General features: G+C 27.8%; 3 protein-coding genes across 3 annotated transcripts; 2 read left to right on the plus strand and 1 right to left on the minus strand.

Annotated features, from left to right (window-relative positions):
• Positions 1–2888: 2888 nt before the first annotated feature.
• GRP1 (glycine-rich protein 1) lies at positions 2889–4629 on the minus strand. Its single transcript, NM_001364789.1, has 2 exons — positions 4506–4629; positions 2889–3476 (listed from the first exon to the last, which is right to left on the minus strand). Exons 1-2 carry the CDS (start codon positions 4615–4617, stop codon positions 3100–3102), a joined length of 489 nt encoding a protein of 162 aa, NP_001351718.1. The 5' UTR covers positions 4618–4629; the 3' UTR covers positions 2889–3099.
• A 5813-nt stretch (positions 4630–10442) lies between these two features.
• Positions 10443–12216, plus strand: LOC140919465 (uncharacterized). Its single transcript, XM_073365485.1, has 5 exons — positions 10443–10620; positions 10702–11093; positions 11186–11773; positions 11831–11942; positions 12086–12216. The coding sequence occupies exons 1-5, from the start codon at positions 10443–10445 to the stop codon at positions 12214–12216; spliced, it is 1401 nt and encodes a 466-aa protein (XP_073221586.1).
• Positions 12217–16010: 3794 nt separating this feature from the next.
• Positions 16011–17590, plus strand: LOC101491732 (heavy metal-associated isoprenylated plant protein 47-like). Its single transcript, XM_027331622.2, has 3 exons — positions 16011–16054; positions 16179–16254; positions 17241–17590. The coding sequence occupies exons 1-3, from the start codon at positions 16049–16051 to the stop codon at positions 17546–17548; spliced, it is 390 nt and encodes a 129-aa protein (XP_027187423.1). The 5' UTR covers positions 16011–16048; the 3' UTR covers positions 17549–17590.
• The last annotated feature ends 4436 nt before the right edge of the window (positions 17591–22026 follow it).

Consider the following 22026-nt stretch of genomic DNA (forward strand, 5'->3'; position numbering starts at 1 on the left):
TGATATGTAAGGAAGTAGAATTAGGATTAGCATATGGAAAAACATGTTCATAAAAAAACACATTCCTAGAAACAAAGTTGTCATGAGTATGTAAGTCAAACATCAAATAGCCTTTAGTTCCTTCTCTAAATCCAAGGAAAATACATTTGGTGGCTCTTGGATCAAGTTTAGTTCTATGATGAAGCAAAGTGGAAGCATAAGCAAGACATTCAAAAACCTTCAAATCCATAAAGCTAGGAGATTGTTTATAAACATTTCAAAAAGGGACAAACATGATCTGAGCCCCCGAATCCATAATCCATAGAGAAAAAGGATTATAAACGAAACTTGTATTGGAAATACTTGATACTACGTGATTGGATTGATCTAGAATAGAATTCTTGGTTCCGAAAAAACTCCCAGCATCAGATGTAGAATTATGTAGCAGATTAATCAAAATATGATAATCTGTTTTGCTAAGATGATTGTTGGAATTGAGTTGTTGTGTAGGCTGAGAGAGAGAAGGATTCTTGGAATCATATGTTGAAGACGAATTTGAAGATTGTTTTTTATAATAACCCGGTGAAAATCCATGTTTGAAAGAACATGTGTCTATGATGTGATTATTCTTATGGCAATAAGTATAAAACATAAAAGGGACAAGGTTGGCCACAACCACAACCATGATGGGATTGCCCGCGACCTTGACCGAAATTGTTGGAAGTATTGAAATTAAAAACAACAGAAGTATTAGGAGGATTATGGTTCGAATTGGGAACAAGGTTTTGTTGAACAACAAAAGAATACACCTTGCTAATGGAATGTAAAAGATCTATGAATAAAATCTGTGTGTGAACGTTATTGTATATTTCATTCAAACCTTTTAGAAAACAAGTGATATACTTTTGATGCTTGAAATAACGAATTGTTATGTTGAGCTTGTAATAACAAGTAATAGGGCATGTGCATGATTGTGTTGGGCGTAGATCCTCCAATTCATCCAAAGAATCTTCAAATTGGGGAAATAGGTAGACAAAGAACGTTCACTTTGCTTGATTGAATGGAGATCAAGGAAGAGATCGAAAAATTGAATATGATTTCCTTAAGTGAAACGATCACGGAGATCAGACCATAACTTTGATGCTGAATCAATGCAAATGGAGAACGTCAAAACTCAACATTGATCTTGGTTGAGAAAACAGAAAACGAAGAGCATTTTTGGTTAATTAAAATCAACAGTTTAACTTATCTTTTTAACTTGATAATCAAAAGATCTGAAAGTAAATAGAGATAAAAGAAGAGATATAACACAATGATATATCCTAGTTCACCCAACTCGGGCTACGTTCTGTCCTCAAAATTGTGAGATTTTCCAATAAGCGTTCAATCTTAAGCGTTCTTGGTTTTACACAGTTTTGTTCAGATCAACTTTTATCTATAACAACAATTCCTTTCCACCTAGAAAAGATTCAATCAGGTCACCTATCAATCTTTAGAGAGAATTTTACAATTCATCTTTTAATCATAAAAGGATTTTCTACAAACTATAAACAATCCTTATAGTCTTGAGTTTACACAATAATGATTTAAAGATATTGGTATAATCTGAGTATGTTCAACTTGTGTTTGAGATTAGATTCTTGATAAAAGAATTCAGTATAACGATTCTGATATTTGAAGAAGAAAAATAGAACTGAATCTTTTGTTTGTGATTGAGAAGCTTTCAAGTATATAAGTGTACATAAGTGATGGATTTTCTTAACACTTGAAGTTCTCATTTTTCTTTGAGCTTGAGGTTCCTTTTATAGGCTTCAAGGAGGTTTATGACAGCTATTTTAATCATTGGAAAGTGTTCAGTTTTCATGTGTCAGATTTGACCAAAGATCATACTTTTTAAACCATGAATGTTTCTTGACTTGAACATTTGGCATTTTGAATTTTTGCTTATGTGGTAATAATGTCTGATATGTAGCTTCTCATTCTTGACTGTAAATTATGATCCATTATGCGCACAGACATCTCAGAGATGTGTTTAATGTATTTAGATCAATATTGTCTTTGATTCGACCAAAATAAGGTGGAGAATGATGTATACATACTGGAGATTGGTTGTTAATATTTTGGAGAATGATGTTATCATTTTAGAAAATTCATTCATTATGTGTAACTTTTACTACTTTTCGCTAAAATAGCTCATTTTCTAATATGAGTTCTAGAAGAAAAAAAATTACTATTTTTTGCGTTGAAAAATTTGAGACCAAAATTAAATTGAAATCTATTATGTGAATGATAAAAATAAAAAGACTAAAATTATAATTTATTTTTAAAAAATTACCCATATAACAATTTAATTTACGTCTCGGAGTTGACTTCAAACTTTTATAAATGAAATAGTTTTATGGGTAATCTATCTATCAATCAATTAAATTATTCCATAAGTAAATTTGCAAGTGAAATTTACGGTTTAATATTTTCTTTGCTTGAATTTATTTTATATAATCAATTTTCATTAGTTGATACATAAATTACCCAAGTGATACATAAATTTGCAAGTGAAATTTACGGTTTAATATTTTCTTAAAAGATAATCGAAAAAATATCATTTAATTATGACTTATTTGACAATAATTTTATTTTATTATAAATATAATATATATTTTAGACATAATATATGATATATGTAAACAATACTTGATTCAACTCTTTATTTTAGACATAATATTTCATTTTTTTTCAATTCTATTTTAAGAATACACTTCTTTGACACAGTCTTTTCTTTTTATTGAAATTCAAATTTGATGCACTAATTTATGTAGGTTAAATATTTTTTTTGGTGTATATGAATTTTAAAAGAGTTTTTATTAATAAAAACTATGTTTAATATATATTAATTATTTACACATATAATATATAAAAGGAAATAATGAGGATGATATTTGAAATATAATACACATAAAGATGTATTTATACAATACACGAGTTACACATATAGTGGCAACATAGATCACAGCAACAAAGATTGTTGTCTATCTATTTATACCTCTCTTACTCAACATTCTTTATTGATGAAATTTTATTTTATGAAAGTAGTAAGAAAGTGCATAATGATGATGATGTTGATCAGTTAAGAGTGTTGACATCAATAGCTTCACCAACATATGAGCAACACCTTCTGCAACTCCCAGAATAGTAACCACCACAACAACCATTTCCACAATATCCTCCTCCATGTCCACCGTGCCCACCATTTCCGTAATTACCACCACCGTGTCCATAATTACCACCGCCGTGACCATAATTGCCACCACCATTGCCGTAATTACCACCGCCGTGACCGTAATTACCACCACCATTGCCATAATTACCACCGCCGTGACCGTAATTACCACCACCATTGCCATAATTACCACCGCCTTGTCCGTAATTACCACCACCATTGCCGTAATTACCACCACCATATTTGACATCATTTACTTCATTTTTTTGTTCAGCAACCTCTGCAAACACATTGTATATGAACACGTTGTAAGGGATGTTAAAAGGAGTCAATATTAGCTATATAAGGAAAATTATATCATTAATTGATGTTATAATGTGTTTTTTTTTTAATATTAGAAGAGATGATAAATTTTATCATAATTAACTCACACAAATTAAAAACAATACGTTCAACTTAACATATATCAGTTGAATTAAGGCGTAAGGAGTATTATGACATTCATTTTGATTGATTATTATGTGTTTAAATAACCAATAATTACCATATTCATCTATCGTATAGCTTTCCTCTCACTCTCATATATACTTCATCTATTCCATTTTAACCTTAATTGTATTTTTCTAATTTATTATTGTTTTTAATTCAATACAATATTAATTTTGTCAAGGGATATATTCATAAAAAAAAAAATAATCTTGTTAAGGGAGATTAATTCTCTATGCATTAAAAGTATTAATCTTCTTATATATTCATCTAATCAAGTCACACTATGATACCATTTTATTATATTAATTTCTAAAACATCGATATATCTCTAAATAACTACATGATAAAATTTGAAAATTGTACATTATCGTTCTTAAAAACAAATATCTTGACAATAATACATATATCTATTTATTGCAAAAAGAAAAATAAGTATCAAGCTACTATTATAAATATTTTAGTCAAGAGTATTACGTGGAAGAAAAAAACAATTAATTTTTATCATCGACAATAAAATTTATGGATTTCTTTCATTTATGTTAAATAATTTAAAACAATACTAAAAAAATAAAGATAGTATATGTTTTTGTGTCTTCAGCAAAACAAGAAAGTTTTTTTTTTTTTTTTTTTGAGTAAAAAGAAAAAGAAAGTATATGTTATGTGTGTACGTGTGCATGGAAGATTATAAAAGTTTTATCAATTTTAATAATGCTTAATAGTAAGCGCATTACATAATCATTTAGATAATAGTACAAACTAGCCACCTATATAATGCTCATGAAAATAATGAATATACAAAGAAAAATGATATATAGCTCACCCTTTTCGGTATTAGAGGAAGTCTCAGTTAAGTCTCTAGCTGAGACCTCAAAGGAAATCAAAAGAACCATAGCCAAAAGGCCAAGGATGAGGGTTGTTTTTTTCAAATCCATTGTTCAAATATTTGGTAGTGAAATTAAGATGAGAAAAATTGTAAGAAAGTGTAGTCTATATATAGTGGAGGGAGAGGTTGGGATGTATACGATACGTAGCTTTTCTTGGTGGTTGGAATGGTAGCTAGTAAGTATTAATTCAATCTTATCTAAAAATTGTTATTATCCGATGAACTAAAAATACAATAGAATTTCATATCTTTTATAATAATTGAACTAAAAATACAATAGAATTTCATATCTTTCATAATATAATTGAATCATTTTTATGTATATTAAGAAAAATATGTAAATAAAAGAAAAATATTATTTTAAATAAATTATATTTGTTAGAGATGAAAGAATTATTAATGTCATATATGTATAATATAAAAAATATTGTATTGAAAGTGATATAAGTAGAATTAATTTATTTATTTTAATATTCAAAATATACATTTAAAATTAAAATAATCATTGATTTTAAAACATTTTTTTAAATAGGTCAATTATTATGAAAATGAGAAAATATTATATATAAGTGTTCTTGATCTCCAAAATATCTTCTTTGAGAATAATATTTACGTAGATACAGAAATTTAGACACATCATTTGGATATAAAAATATATATTTCTTTAAATAATTTTAAAATTATATACATTTTTTATTTTTTTTATATTATATTATTGTTTGAGAAGTAAAGATTGGAGGCTATGAAATGAAGCAGCAGTTATTGTCACTGATATCTATCCTTGCTATTCGCTGAAAGTGACAGACCAGTATTGAAAGCATACTTCTATATATATTAAAAAACATATATAAGAACTAAATATCTACACCGTCAAACAAAAACCAAATATATACCTATTCGGTGTGTCTTTTTTCTTTTGTTTTTTCTTCTTCATGTTTGTGGTTTTATTATAATTGAATTTTTTTTATCATTCTTTTACTTACAACACTTAACACTCATTTATTCTTAAAAAAACTAATTCTAATATCTAAAATTTCCTGTACTAATAAATTAAATAACTGAAAATATAATATATATATATATATATATATCAAATTAAATAGAGATATTATTATATTAAAATAATACATTAGTTGCTTATTTTTGCTTATATATCATTCAATATATAAAACATATGAATTAATTTTACTATTTAATTAATATTATCTGTATATTTTCAAATTATAAATTTTTCATTTTATATTTATAATCATGGGAATCAATCAATAATTAAAAAAGTCAGTTAAATAAAATTATCATTAATTTTTTATTTATTTATCATATTTTTTAGTTAGTTTTTTTTTGTCTCCTAAATTATATATATTTTTTGAACAAGCCAAAAATAAATATATTCAAGAAACGTTCTAAGCACAAGAAGTGTTTAGAGTAAGAGTAAAAAAAATTTTACAATGTTTTTATTGTATGACCAAAATAAAACAGAAATACAAATTAAATTACTCAAACTAGAAGTAAAACAATTAACCACAAACGATAATAATGCACTCTAAGGGTTGAGAGCACTATTAGTTATACTCATAACAAAATTCTTTTACATGCAATTTGATTCACCTCCATGCTAAAAGTTTGGCATGCTCAATAATAAGATTTGCATTCAAAACATACGAACGAAAAATCGCCTTATTTCTTGATTTCCAAATTGCCCACATCCGCAAGCCAAACTAAATTAATTATTTGACGAGTTACACGGCTGTATAGAAAAAGGTCATCAAATTGGTTAGCGTGGTTGATTGCATTCTTATGAAATATTCCAAATAGTCAAAACCAATTCAAAACATCATACCACACATATCCAAAAAGAGGGCACACAAAGAACAAATGACTGACTGTTTTAACTTCTCCACAACATGTTACACATTGTTGATCCTCCACATAAATGATTCCTCGACAAAACAAATTTTTCTTTGTCGGCAACCTATCTTGAAACAACCTCCACACAAATAATGATACTTTTGTTTGGACAAAAGGATGTCACACTATAGGTCTTGAAATGGAGGTGTGTTGATACTAGCGACAAACTCTTCCCATAGTACAAAATATGTCTCATTTACCGAATATGATCCTCATTGTGTATTTTTCCACGACCACTTATCAAAAACATTAACTTTCAAATAAACATTAGCCAATAAAATCATACAATGCTCCATTAATTCCTCCCCCCACGCAAACTCCGCCATCTCCACCCTTAAATATCCTCCCATCGCAATATCTCTAACATAACCTTTATATTTTCCTCTTGATCGCAGAATATGCCTCATCTCCTAATTTATATTAAAATGTCATTTAGGGCCCTTTAGTTTGCGCAACACATTCAGCTCGATCCACTCTAACTTTAATAATCTCTATTAGAAAAAAACTAAAAAATCTCTTTGGCCATGTTTGTCATCTTGCCTAAGAAAAGAGTGTGTGTAATACCATCTCTTTGGCCTCGTTAGTTTTCTCACCCAATATTTTTCTCCTCCCACTTTCATGAATGAAACATCACAAAAGTATTCAAATTTTTTTAACCAGTTCACTATAAGAGCACTATTTTCTAGTTTTTTATTGACATTAGTTGGTCACGAGTTTCTCACCCGAGTTATGTTTTCATATTTGAGATTGTTATTTGTGGGTTGCATATATGAAATGGTGAATTCTGATTTCTTTTGATGCATTTCCATTTGTTGAGGAAAAAACGAGTGGAATTGGAAGAGTTAACGGTGGACAAAATGAGAAATGGGTTGTTTACCACTTTGAGAAAAACTTAAATAAGATTAATTAGTTACTTAAAAATTAAATAGGGTAATAGAATATTAATTCAAAATTTTAATGGAAAATAGAAAAATAGAGACAACTTATCAAATTAAAAGTAAGATTATAATAGTAGATATAAAAAAATTTATATATTCAAATTAGAATAACAAATTTCTAATTAAAATAATTGACTTGTAAATAACACTTAAGGAACTAACTTGTAATTATTTGTATATTTCTAATATTCCTGCAAGCTAAAAGATATTCTAGACGATTTTAGATTAGGATGAATAACACAATATTGTAAAATTAACAAAGAAATACAAAATCAAAAACGCCGAACTATATCGATTAAATGATTTTGAAATGTTTGAATAAATCGACTAATTTTTTTTTTTGAAAGATTCTAATTCAATTTTGCCACCAAATGTTCTTGGTGTTCTTGATAAATCTTAATAAATACACCTGACTTCATCATTTTCATATTTGACAAAAGTTGTAATTGATGTTAAAAAAAATTGATATCAAAGCAGTGAAAAAGTCTTGGGTTTTGAGATAGTTTTATTTATCATTATCATCATCATCAAAATGAGATAATTCTAACTTAGAATTTGAGAGGAAAATAGAAAAAATTGAAGAACGAAGGAGAAATAATTAGTTTTTGAATAGAGAAAAATAAACAAATTGTTCAAAAATCAAATAAATAAAAAAGAAAAGATAAATCAATTAAATTTATATAAAAAAATTTAAAAATAAAATAGTGAAATAATTAGCTCTCTGATACCATAATAGTATATGCAAAATTTTCATGTTAGATGATAGAAAAATAGAGATAACTTTTGTATTAATATAATAAAAAAGGGAATTATAATAGTAGGTATAATATAACATATATATATATATATATATACCAAAATTAAAAAAACAAATTTCTAACTAAAATAACTCACCCCTTAATAATTTTACATCTCTAATGGAGTGGTGTTTGCGTTTTTAAAATAAACCTTAATCGAGATGAAAGTAATTTTTTTCAATTGTCTTACTTTGTCTTTATATTTGTGAGAAACACATCAATTATTAATAAATATAATTTAATCAAATAAAATTATTGTTATTACTACTTTGTTTGTAATCATTTTTGTTAATGTATGTAAAATTATCTAAAACAATATTTATTGTGAACAGAAGTATTCAAATAGATTTTTTTACTAAATCACAAAAATTAAAAAATTTATAATAATATTAAATTTTTTTATTAATAATTAGTGTGTTTTTTGTGTAAAAAAGGTTAGTGTATTTTTTTCCAAGTTTACTTCAATAGAGAAGACTAATTTATTTTTTTTATGATAGTATTTAGTTTTGGTTAAAAAATATGTAATATATAATATAGTATTGAAAATTTGAAAGAATTCTGTCAAATATTGAGATACGAAAAATAATTGTCAAGAAAATCCATTCTTCTATATAGAGATATTTTTGGACTTGTTATATATTTAGGGAATGAAGCCAATAGTAGTAGCTGTGGTTGCCACTAATGGAGCAGTGGAGCATTAAATGTGATAACAGAGATATGAGAAGAAATCAAAATACTTTGACAGGTGATTAGGTCCATCAATTAATTCATTTCACACATGCTCTTTGACGTATGAGACATGAAATTAAAATCCATCTTCCACGTGCATGTCACTTAACACACATTATCAATCTTAGATTGGATTGTATTTAATCAAACAAAATGTCAACGTGGCGTACATCTTAGTACACCTTAATGATAAGTTTACTTTGTTAAATATTTTCAACTTTTATTTCCTAAAGTTTGTTTTTTTAAAATTTGTTTTAATTTTATTTGATAATAAAATTTTAATGTGAAAAAATATTTATATATTTTAAAATAATAAAAATATTTTTAAATTCTTACTCAACTTACAAATGTCGATGTAATTAAATTGATTATTATATTTTGTCAATTTAAATTTATTTAAGTAATTCACTTTTTTGTTAAAAAGTAATGAATCCTAATTCAATAGACGATTGGACAACTCGTTTACGGACCCTTATTCCAAAAAAAAAACTCATTTATTGCCCACTAGTAAAATGACGCAGAGATGCTTATATGATATATACGACAAAAAATGACAAATTTGGAGCAGCTATAGTCCTAAAAAAATATATTTATTATGTATTAATCTGAAATGAAATATAAAAAATAATTGATAATTATTAATCAAATGCATTAAATTTTCAATATTATTTTTGTTTATAATATATTTTAGATGAAGTACTATTTTACTAGTTAAAAAGACTCTTCTCCATATACTTTTATGCATGCATAAAAAATGAGGTTGTGAGTCAAAGAAACAACATCATTTTTTTTAATAGAAAATAAGGGGTTTAAGCACACAATTAAATGAAATTAAGTGAGAAGTAGAAACTTAACTTCAAAATTTGAGGAATATATAATATAAGCAATTTATACATCTAACTTACGTTAAAGAAGCCAAATCATATACAATCTTGTCAGCTTCATAATAAATATGACAAATACTCACATAGCAATCCTCGTGCAATAACCTCTTGATCCTTCTGACAATACTACTTACTATCAACACCTTCTCCATTTAGACACTTGACAAATATCTTGAGAATTAATATGAAGCTCAACGAGTTAATAACTACCCATTTTAGCTTTATTAATTGTTAAATGTAATTCAAATTGATTTGTAATTAGAAGTTAGTTAGAATATAGTTATATAGTTAGAGTATGGTTAGAAGTTGGTTAAATTTGTTGCAACCAAATCAGCTAAAGTTGCTTCTATAAAAGCCTTAACAGGCCAAGATCAATCTAATGCAGAACTGGATCATTCTCCAGACTGAATAAGATCAATCTCCAGACAACGAAGATCAATCTTCGTTTTCTGACTTTTAGTTTTTCTTCTCTTTTCTTCTCAATTTCAATTCCTCTCAAATATACAACCTGTTCCAACAATTGGCATCAAGAGCTTGGGTTCTAAACCTTGGGAAACACGAGTGCAAGTGTGAGGGGAAATCAAAATTGGGAAACACAAAGTGTGAGTGAAAGAAGACATGAACGGAGGAGGATTTCCATCGAATTTACCAATTCTGGATGGGAAGAACTGGGAGAGGTGGTCTGCATCAATGAGATCGTTGATGGGAGCTCAAGAAGTGTTTGAGATTGTTCAAGATGGTTATGAACAACTTGCAGCGAATCCTACAGAAAGACAACAAACAACTTTCAAAGATTGCAAGAAAAGAGATTGCAAGACATTGCTTTACATCCAATAGAGTGTGGATTCAAACAACTTTGAGAGGATCTCGAAGGCAGCTACATCAAAGGAGGCATGGGAGATCTTGGTCAAGTACTATACAGGTGGGGAAAAGGCCAAGAAAGTGAAGCTTCAAATGCTAAGAAGACAATACGAATTATTGCAGATGGAAGAAGATGAAGCTGTGGCAGATTATTTCAATCGTGTACAGGTTGTTGTTAATCAGATGAGGACAAATGGTGAATCATTAACTAAAGTGGTGATTATTGAAAAGATCCTTAGAACATTAACACAAAGCTACGATCACATAGTGGTGCCAATTGAAGAATCAAAGGATCTTGATAAGATGAAGGTGGAGGATTTTCAAGGCTCTCTTGAAGCTCATGAACTGAGAGTAAGAGAAAGGTGTGCAGCAACCTCAACATCTCAAGTACAAGCCCTGCAGGCCCAAGTTAGCAAGAAGACCAACCAAAGTGGTAAGAAAAAATTCAACAAGAAAGGAATCCAATGCTACACGTGTCAAAAATAGGGCATTTTGCAAAGGAATGTAGATCCAAGAAGGTTCAAAGAGAGGATGATGATGAAGCACAAATGACAGCTGAGGATTCAGACTCAGATGAGGTGTTGTTGATGGCTACAACAAAATCAGATGATGATTGTCTAGAGCAGTGGTACCTTGACACGGGTTGTCCAAATCATATGACTGGTCATAAAGAGTGGTTTGTAATCATTGATGATAAGGTGAAAAGGGAGATCAGATTTGCAGATAACAGTTCTGTGACGGCAGAAGGAATAGGAAAAATATTGATTCAAAGAAGAGATGGCAAACAATCATTCATATGCGATGTGTTGTATGTGTCAAACATGAAGAATAATCTATTAAGGCTTGGACAACTGCTTGAAAAGGGGTATTCTTTGAAGATGGAACAGGGTGAAATGAGATTGTTTGATGATTCAAGAAGATTGATCTTGAAGGCACCACTATCTAAAAATAGAAACTTCAAGATTGATATCCAGATCAATGAGAGCAAATGTCTAGCTGTTGAAGTTATGAACGAAGATTGGTTGTGGCATAAGAGGTTTGGACATTTAAATTTCAGAAACCTTCAAATGTTGCATAACAAGAAAATGGTGCAAGGAATTCCAAAAATTAAAATGCTAAATGAGTTGTGTGAAGAATGTTGTTAGGCCAAGCAACACAGAAACTCAATCAAAGCTGAAGTACCAACTCGATCTTCAAGAATGATGAAGATAATCTACTCTGATGTTTGTGGTCCTTTTGAAGAAGTATCAATAGGAGGTAATCATTATTTTGTATCGTTCATTGATGATTTTACAAGGAAAATTTGGGTATATCTAATCAAGAGGAAGAATGAAGTGCTTGAAATACTTCAGTCAGATTGCAACCATATGAAGTGACATCTGACTCAGTCATCAATGCAGATGGAGAATTAACACATTTTGCTTTGTTGGCTGAATCACAACCAGTAAGTGATGAAGAAGCCTTGAGTGATCCTAGATGGAGAGCAACAATGGATGAGGAGCTCAAATCCATAGAGAAGAACGAGACATGAGAGCTGATGAATCTGCCAATGAACAAGAGACCAATTGATGTGAAATGGGTCTATAAATTGAAATTGAAACCTGATGGGCAGATTGCTAGATACAAGTCCAGACTTGTAGCAAAGGGATTTTTGCAAAAACATGGGTTGGACTATGATGAGGTATTTGCTCCAGTAGCTAGAATTGAGACAGTAAGAATGGTAGTTTCAATTGCTAGCTACAAAGGTTGATCTATGCATCAATTGGATGTTAAATCAACCTTCCTCAATGGTTCATTAGATGAAGAAGTGTATGTGAAGCAGCCCCCTGGATATGTGAAAACAGGCAAAGAGGATCATGTTTACAAATTGAAGAAAGCCTTATAAGGCCTGAAGCAAGCTCCTAGAGCTTGGAACAAGAGGATTGATAGATTCCTCATAGAGCAGCAATTTGAAAAATGTGTGAATGAGCATGGAGTTTATGTCAAGAAGGGAGCAGCAGCACCTGCACTGTTGATATGCCTTTATGTTGATGATTTATTGCTAACTGGCAGTGATGAAGTGAAAATCAGTGAGTTCAAATTCAGAATGGAGAAGGAATTTGAGATGACTGATTTGGACATGCTAGCATATTTCCTTGGTATTGAGTTTGAAACCAGGAAAAATGGAATTTTTATGCATCAAAAAAGGTATGCAAGTGATGTATTAAAAATGTTTAAAATGCAAGATTGCAATGGGAGCAGCACCCCATCAGAGTCAGGGTTGGTGCTATCCAAAGAGGGCAATGATTTGGAGGGCAATGATGAGTTGATTGATCCTACAACCTTCAAGAAAATTGTAGGATCGTTGAGGTACTTGTGCAACACTAGGCCAGATATCTCATATAGTGTTGGGATGGTTAGTAGGTACATGGAGAAGTCTAGGACATCACACTACATGGCAGCAAAAAGGATCTTGAGATACATAAAGGAGACCATTGAACTTGAGCTGTTATATTCCATAAAACTGAATGAAGAGGAAGCTGAATTTATTGGTTTCACTGATGCTGATTGGTGTGGAGATATGGATGATAGAAAGAGTACAATAGACTATGTGTTTACAATCAATAACTCACCAATCTCATGGTGTTCAAAGAAGCAAAGCATAGTAGCATTATCTACTTGTGAAGCGGAATATGTGGCTGCATCCAGGAGAGCATGCCAAGCTGTGTGGATGGCATAATTAATGGCAGAATTGGGACTGAGAAGTAATAATGCAGTGAAGATGAAGATAGACAATAAATCAGCCATAGACCTAACAAGACATCCAAGTGTCCATGGAAGGAGCAAGCACATAGAAACAAGATTTCATTTCTTAAGGGATCAAGTAATGAAGGGCAGGATAAGATTCGAACACTGCAATACAAATGATCAAAAGGCTGACATTTTAACAAAAAACTTGAAGAGGGTGAAGTTCCAAGAGATGAGGATCAAACTTGGATTAACATCAAATTGAATCACTTTGAATTAGAGAGCATGTTAAATGTAATTCAAATTGATTTGTAATTAGAAGTTAGTTAGAATATGGTTAGAAGTTAGTTAGAGTATGGTTAGAAGTTGGTTAAATTTGTTGTAACCAAATCAGCTAAAGTTGCCTCTATAAAAGCCTTAACAGGCCAAGATCAATCTAATGCAGAACTGGATCATTCTCCAGACTGAATAAGATCATTCTCCAGACAACGAAGATCAATCTTCGTTTTTTGACTTTCAGTTTTTCTTCTCTTTTCTTCTCAATTTCAATTCCTCTCAAATATACAACCTGTTATTTGAAATTCTTAGTATTTAAGGTGTTATTTGAAATTTCACAGATTCAACATTAGAAAAATACCTTACAAAATCATTCCTTTTTAAAATACTTCTAATTTATTATACAAATAAAGTAATTTTACATTGAAGTATTTGAAATATGTGAATGCATAGGTCTCTTAGTTGTTCTAGTCTAAGTTTTATCTTAGGTTTTAATATTGTCTCTTATGTTAGATTTATAATTTAAATCTTTGTTGATCTCACTTATTCACCTCACCTTCTGTTTGAGTCAAGAAAAGCTTGAGGAAATTAAATAATCCTTTTATATCATGCATATAGTTAAATGCATCATATGTATATTATTTGAAATTAATTGATTTGTATTTTATAAATTTTTAAATTTTTTTTTTTATCAGGATCAATGTTTTCATGTTCAGGATGAGAGATTCCTTTGAATAGGATTAGAGTTTCTCTGAATCGATTTAATTTTCTTTTTTTTTCCGTTTCCATGATTTATTTGAATTGAGTCAAAAATTCTCTGAATCCACTCAAACAATTAAAAATCGAATTTTTTTTTCTTATGTATTTGAATGTTAATTCCTTAAACTTATAAATACTTATCTTAGGATTTTTTTTTTAAATCATTTTTTACATTTCGAAATTCATCTCACCAATCAAATGCATTCAAGTTAAAAGCTTTTCTTGAACCAAGAATGGTGGGAATGAGTGTGATTGCCTGAGATAGAAAAAGGATTCTATTTTTAATTGGAGTGTTCATCTAAGAAGAAGTGTTGGTGAAGTGTTCATCTAACAAGCACTGTTGATGAGTGGTGTCAATGTGTATAGATGAATTTTGATTTTCGTGTTCTAATTTTTTTTAAAGTGTTTAAAATAGAATTTTTCTTATCACAATCATTTAATTATATTAAAGATATCAATTCAATATTTATTATAAGATAGAGATTTCTTGTGAAGTTGATTTGCTGGAGTTTTTCTGTAATGGTTGGATTGAAGAGTTAATTGGTTCTAAGTTTACTCACTTGAATAATTAATTTTCCTTTCAATTTAAGTTTCAATTGATTTGCTCATTAGCATTTTAAATTGGTGTTTAGCAATCTGAACAAGCTTTTTTTGTTTTGCTTTATTTATTTATTTATAAAACCTTCTTAATTACTTAGTAATATTGCAAGGCCCCTAACAATATAAGTAACTTATAACAATAGTAAAAATAAAAGAACTTTAACGCATAGGAAAAAAGCAACATGGTCCTCAATTGTATCTAATCTCTCTTTCTAATATGTCTTTGTATTATTTCTGATTTTGTCCAACTCAGACTTAATCCAATAATGATTAAGTGAATAAGTCGGATTTTGTAGAGCCTTTAGTGGCTGATCTTAAAAAAAATTATTTTGAGGACCAATATAAAATAAATTATATATAAAATATTTTTAATTAATATTATATATTTAATTTTGGTGTAGTGATAATTTTAATTTTCAGAAATATAAAATTTATAAAAACCTTTGTTAGCATTAAATCATTTTACAATTTGATATTATTAACGAGACATTATATATATCATATATTATAGATAAATGTTATTATAAGTATATATATTTTTACAAAAAAATTTAAAGTGACCGTGGCTTCCTCCTTTCATAACTAAGTTTCGTCCCTCTTTATACAAAATATTCATTTCACATAAAATCTTCTCATCCAAACACACTAATAATATTTGAAAAACATTTTTTTTTTTATGAAACACATTATGATTTTATAAGCAATTACCGGGAATGGGACAGAAAAAGAGAATAGTTTATTTCCTACCGAACACAATATTTTAACATTATAAAGAACACCTAATTTTCCACCATAAGTGTAAAAGGAAGAATAAAATCTGAAATTAGAATTCCAAAATCAACCATAGCATTGTTAGTTGTTACGCGCAAGATGTTTGATTACCTTAGTCAACAAAAAATAATACACACAATCACTCACTAGTTGTATATAAATGTAAGTACTCAATCACTATTAATTGCACCTTAACCTCAAAGCACCAAAACATTTAAAAGTGTCATAATATGAAGGTGATAACTATATGATTTAATCATTAATTACTATTTACATTTTGTTTGAGCAATTTTTATTTACATTATTGTTATGTATGTATACAATATCTTTTCAATAATAAGGTCTTATTAATTACCACAGAAAATAGTTATCCGGGTGCATATGAAGAGTGACAAATTCAGAAGCAGAGCCATGAAAATTGCTGCAGCCTTTCAAGGTAAATGAAGCATTCTATTTCTTTATTAATGACCAAAAAAATATATAATTGATATTAGAGATTAATTCCACATATTTAAGTTTTTAATTTTTTGTTGTTAATTAAATAATCTTATTCTAACTAGCAGAAATATGGCATTATCTATATGCTTTTTTGTTGTGTTTTATTGCATATATATTTTATTGTATAATATCTATTTTATTTTAATTCATTTGTTTTAATTTTATAATAACTGTTTATCTAAATTTACCGTATTTTTAATATCGATATCATATTATAAGTTTTTAAATTTGAATTTTAGAAAGATCGTGTCGTTGAGAAAGTTTATATAATTATGGTATTAATTTATATTTATATTTTAAAAAATTGATATGTTAAGGATAAATTTATCAGAAAAAATATATGACAATTAGGAATTGCCTTAATAATATAATATAGTATACAATTTGTGTTCAAATTTGAAAAATAAAACGAATATGATAAAGGTTAGTTTCTTCAAAAAATATCTATCTAAAATTAGGAATTGTCTTTGTATAATAATATAAATGACGCTGATTGAAGTTTAAATTTGAAAAAAGTTGATATTTAAAGTTAAATTTATCCAAAAAAAATCGACTAAAATTAGAAATTGTCTTTTATATAATAGTATAGAAGTATAGATGATTAAAGTTTAAATTTAAAAAATCTAATATCTTAAACACATATATATGCAAAAAAGAGTCTAACCAAAATTAAAAATTATACATGTAGTTTTAATAAGTTTAACGGTAAAACTCACACAATCTATCTAGAGAAATAGAGTATTATGGCTTTGAACTCACCCTGAACATATTATATATCTCTAAATTCTTTTACCATACGAGGTAGACTTATGAAACTACGAATTGTCCTAATAATAATATAGATTTATTATTACAATGTTCGTCACTTTAAAATTAATTATTTTTTAACTAACTTAATACATTTTATATGATATGATGTTATAGGTGTTGTTTCAGTATCATTAGAAGGAGAAAACAGAGATCAAATAGTAGTAACTGGAGATCAAATAGATTGTGTTTGTTTGACTAAAAAGTTGAGAAAGAAAATATCTTATGCAACACTTTTAAGTGTTGTAGATGCAAATACTTCTAGTGAAGAGGGTAGTGAAGCTAAAGAGGAACAAAAAGATGCTGCAAACACTAGTTCAATTGAAAATTTACCAATTGTTTGTTGTAAGCAAAACAATCCTATGCCTTGCCCCTCATATTACATAGTTCATGACCCATACCCTAATAGTTGCTCTATACTTTGAAAATATATTGCACTATATGTAATCAACATTTTATCTAAGGTTTTTTTTAACAAGTTATTTTTTTAAGGAAAATAATGTAAAGACATCACATGATTAACACGAAATCATAACTATGTTGGCATTTCAAATTAATCACTTATTATTTACATCATCCTAAAATATTTTTATTGGGACTTCAAAATTGACACTCCACCTTTGACATAATACATGGAGGAAAGAGAGTAAAAAATAACCAATTACATTTTTTGTTTATTTTAGTTTGTATGCTATTCACACTATTCATTATCTCCCTAACAAAAATATCTATGTACACATCTCGTGAAAAATATGGTGCATAAATACTAAAATTAACAAATCAAATTTTTTTTGTAAGATTTAGGACTTGTTTGATTCATATCTCAAAAACTCTATTTTAGTATTTTAAAATTTAAAAACTAAAAAATTTGTTTGGATTACTTGTTTTTAAAAATTGTTTTGTAAAACTATTTTTTATATTATACTTTTTAAAACTAAAAAAGCAAAACAGATAAATAGTGTTTTAATTTTTTATTTTTCAGTTTTTTTACTCTCTAATAAAAAACTATTTTAAAAATTGGAGTTACCAAACATATTTTTTTTAAATTTTCTTTTTAAAAACAGTTTTCTAAAATTTATTTATAAAATATTCTTTTCACTCTTTCTAACAACTAAATTTTTATTATTAAAATAAATTGTCATATTATAGAGCCTCAATGGGCCTTGATTTCAATTATACACCAATAATGTCGAGAAGCCCAATGACAAGATCTAAGATTCATTTTTTTCCTATCACAAAAATTTACAGATGAGAGTATGGATGTGTTTCAAAAAAAATCAATTTAAATTTGTCAGAACACGATACTCTTCCACTCCAATAAAATTTAATATATATCTCAAAAACTTAATTTTAATTTGTCGAAATAGAAAACTCCCTACCTTCACAAAATTTCAAATGTACTCCAAAAAAAACTCAAAATCTTTTCCTAACATCAATTCTATTTCATAAAAAATAAAATTGAATTTGTATTGTATTTTATTTTATTTTATTTTATTTATTACGATGGAGTGTGATTTGGGTAATTTATAGAGATTTGTGGGAGTAGGGTATAATTATGGGGATTGAGATAAAATTTTCTTCTATTACTCATGTTCATTTTTTAGGAAACAACACCTAAATTGGTACAAATTATCTAAGTTATTAGTCCAATATGAAAGAATAAGGGTTATACATGTAGTTTTAATAAGTTTAACGGTAAAACTCACACAATCTATCTAGAGAAATAGAGTATTATGGCTTTGAACTCACCCTGAACATATTATATATCTCTAAATTCTTTTACCATACGAGGTAGACTTATGAAACTACGAATTGTCCTAATAATAATATAGATTTATTATTACAATGTTCGTCACTTTAAAATTAATTATTTTTTAACTAACTTAATACATTTTATATGATATGATGTTATAGGTGTTGTTTCAGTATCATTAGAAGGAGAAAACAGAGATCAAATAGTAGTAACTGGAGATCAAATAGATTGTGTTTGTTTGACTAAAAAGTTGAGAAAGAAAATATCTTATGCAACACTTTTAAGTGTTGTAGATGCAAATACTTCTAGTGAAGAGGGTAGTGAAGCTAAAGAGGAACAAAAAGATGCTGCAAACACTAGTTCAATTGAAAATTTACCAATTGTTTGTTGTAAGCAAAACAATCCTATGCCTTGCCCCTCATATTACATAGTTCATGACCCATACCCTAATAGTTGCTCTATACTTTGAAAATATATTGCACTATATGTAATCAACATTTTATCTAAGGTTTTTTTTAACAAGTTATTTTTTTAAGGAAAATAATGTAAAGACATCACATGATTAACACGAAATCATAACTATGTTGGCATTTCAAATTAATCACTTATTATTTACATCATCCTAAAATATTTTTATTGGGACTTCAAAATTGACACTCCACCTTTGACATAATACATGGAGGAAAGAGAGTAAAAAATAACCAATTACATTTTTTGTTTATTTTAGTTTGTATGCTATTCACACTATTCATTATCTCCCTAACAAAAATATCTATGTACACATCTCGTGAAAAATATGGTGCATAAATACTAAAATTAACAAATCAAATTTTTTTTGTAAGATTTAGGACTTGTTTGATTCATATCTCAAAAACTCTATTTTAGTATTTTAAAATTTAAAAACTAAAAAATTTGTTTGGATTACTTGTTTTTAAAAATTGTTTTGTAAAACTATTTTTTATATTATACTTTTTAAAACTAAAAAAGCAAAACAGATAAATAGTGTTTTAATTTTTTATTTTTCAGTTTTTTTACTCTCTAATAAAAAACTATTTTAAAAATTGGAGTTACCAAACATATTTTTTTTAAATTTTCTTTTTAAAAACAGTTTTCTAAAATTTATTTATAAAATATTCTTTTCACTCTTTCTAACAACTAAATTTTTATTATTAAAATAAATTGTCATATTATAGAGCCTCAATGGGCCTTGATTTCAATTATACACCAATAATGTCGAGAAGCCCAATGACAAGATCTAAGATTCATTTTTTTCCTATCACAAAAATTTACAGATGAGAGTATGGATGTGTTTCAAAAAAAATCAATTTAAATTTGTCAGAACACGATACTCTTCCACTCCAATAAAATTTAATATATATCTCAAAAACTTAATTTTAATTTGTCGAAATAGAAAACTCCCTACCTTCACAAAATTTCAAATGTACTCCAAAAAAAACTCAAAATCTTTTCCTAACATCAATTCTATTTCATAAAAAATAAAATTGAATTTGTATTGTATTTTATTTTATTTTATTTTATTTATTACGATGGAGTGTGATTTGGGTAATTTATAGAGATTTGTGGGAGTAGGGTATAATTATGGGGATTGAGATAAAATTTTCTTCTATTACTCATGTTCATTTTTTAGGAAACAACACCTAAATTGGTACAAATTATCTAAGTTATTAGTCCAATATGAAAGAATAAGGGAGTTTTATTTTCTGTATTAAATAATTAAATCCCAATTTAATTATGTTGTTAGATGCAAATATAAAGGGATTAAGGTAAATAAACTATTTCAAATAAAAAAATTATAAGACCTAAGAAAATTAGGTATGTTAAAGGGATGAAAATATATTTAAACAAAAAATACACAAGCTCTTAACTCCATCTAGGCTTTCCATAGACTTCTTTGTAAAGGCATGAAGCAAGAATAAAATAAAAAACTTGACTTGTGAATTTTTTCATGGAAAAAACAAGCAGATTCTTCACTCATGTGAATCTCACACGTTGTACCTTACCCTTTATATCAATTCATCCTAAATAATAATAAAAATCAAAATAAATACACAACATGCAAAAAAAAAAAAAAGCATTTAAAAAATAATAATGAAGAATCCTTTTATGGCTTCCTAACCTGTCCCCAAAGCTACTTGTATCAAACAAAAGTACTATAAGAAAAGAAAAAAAAAAGTACCCCATGGACAGAAGACATTGTAACCAAAAAAGAATAGACATAACCTCAGTAACAAGCAAGCTTTATGAAAGCCTATCCACTACAAGCCATGTGCAAAAAGTAAAAAAATGTGATGCAAAAAGCAATAAAAACATTGCACTTAAATCCATTTCCTTTTTTCTTTATTTAACTTTCCATCTTCTATTATTTTCTGATTAAGTGGTACCATTCCAGCTTTGCAATCCCCTGTGGACAGATCATGATCAATATTTATTTCTAGTGCACATGTGAACAATTTTATATATATAGGTATAAATTAATTACACTATAAAAAATGTGCACATTTTACATGGGCGAAATCTTTTAGAAACGTAAATAAATATTTTGAAAAAATGAAATTTATAGAGATATTCGATAAATAAAAAATAGTTAGAAAATCACTCATCTGAAACATTTTTTTGAAGGATTAGTTATTGAAAATTAGTTTCCGAGAAACTAATCCCTATGAAAAGTTTTTCAATTTCTCCAAGACTAATTGTTGTGAAATGTTGACAAGTTGTCAAGTGATTTGACATGTGGACAATTTGTGTCAAAGGTGTTTTTGAGGAATATATCTCTAAAAAATACAAATTTTTCAAGGAGAATAACCCTTGAAAATGTCTTTTTTTTTAAATGGATGTATTTATTTAGAGATATACTTCTCGAAAATGATGTTTACTATCCGGAAGTCATACCCCTCATAAAATTTGGATGGACTTTAGAAAATATTGAATTGCTTGAAAGAATATGAGTTCAAACTTTGATTATAATAATTATTTGTCATATTTTACCTACTTCTCGATCGAATTCCAAATTGACAGAGTTCTTTTCTTATGAAAAAAAAAATTAGGTTAGTGTAACCTTTAAAAAAAAACTTTATTTTAATATCTATTATTGTTAGTTCAAAAGTAAGAATGTCACTTGTTACCTTTTAT

This window comes from Cicer arietinum, chromosome 2, assembly GCF_000331145.2.
Source record: "Cicer arietinum cultivar CDC Frontier isolate Library 1 chromosome 2, Cicar.CDCFrontier_v2.0, whole genome shotgun sequence".
Classification (NCBI taxonomy): Eukaryota; Viridiplantae; Streptophyta; class Magnoliopsida; order Fabales; family Fabaceae; genus Cicer; species Cicer arietinum.

Excerpts from the sequence above, each read along its gene's own strand:
- LOC101491732 (XM_027331622.2), top strand. Across the intron at positions 16,255-17,240 it reads AATTGCTGCAGCCTTTCAAG|GTGTTGTTTCAGTATCATTA; the intron begins GTAAATGAAGCA and ends ATGATGTTATAG.
- LOC140919465 (XM_073365485.1), top strand. The coding sequence starts at position 10,443 with ATGAACGGAGGAGGATTTCCATCGAATTTACCAATTCTGGATGGGAAG. Across the intron at positions 11,094-11,185 it reads TACAAGCCCTGCAGGCCCAA|GAATGTAGATCCAAGAAGGT; the intron begins GTTAGCAAGAAG and ends CATTTTGCAAAG. Across the intron at positions 11,943-12,085 it reads TGAAGAAGTATCAATAGGAG|ATGGAGAATTAACACATTTT; the intron begins GTAATCATTATT and ends TCATCAATGCAG.
- GRP1 (NM_001364789.1), bottom strand. The coding sequence starts at position 4,617 with ATGGATTTGAAAAAAACAACCCTCATCCTTGGCCTTTTGGCTATGGTT. Across the intron at positions 3,477-4,505 it reads TTCCTCTAATACCGAAAAGG|AGGTTGCTGAACAAAAAAAT; the intron begins GTGAGCTATATA and ends ATGTGTTTGCAG.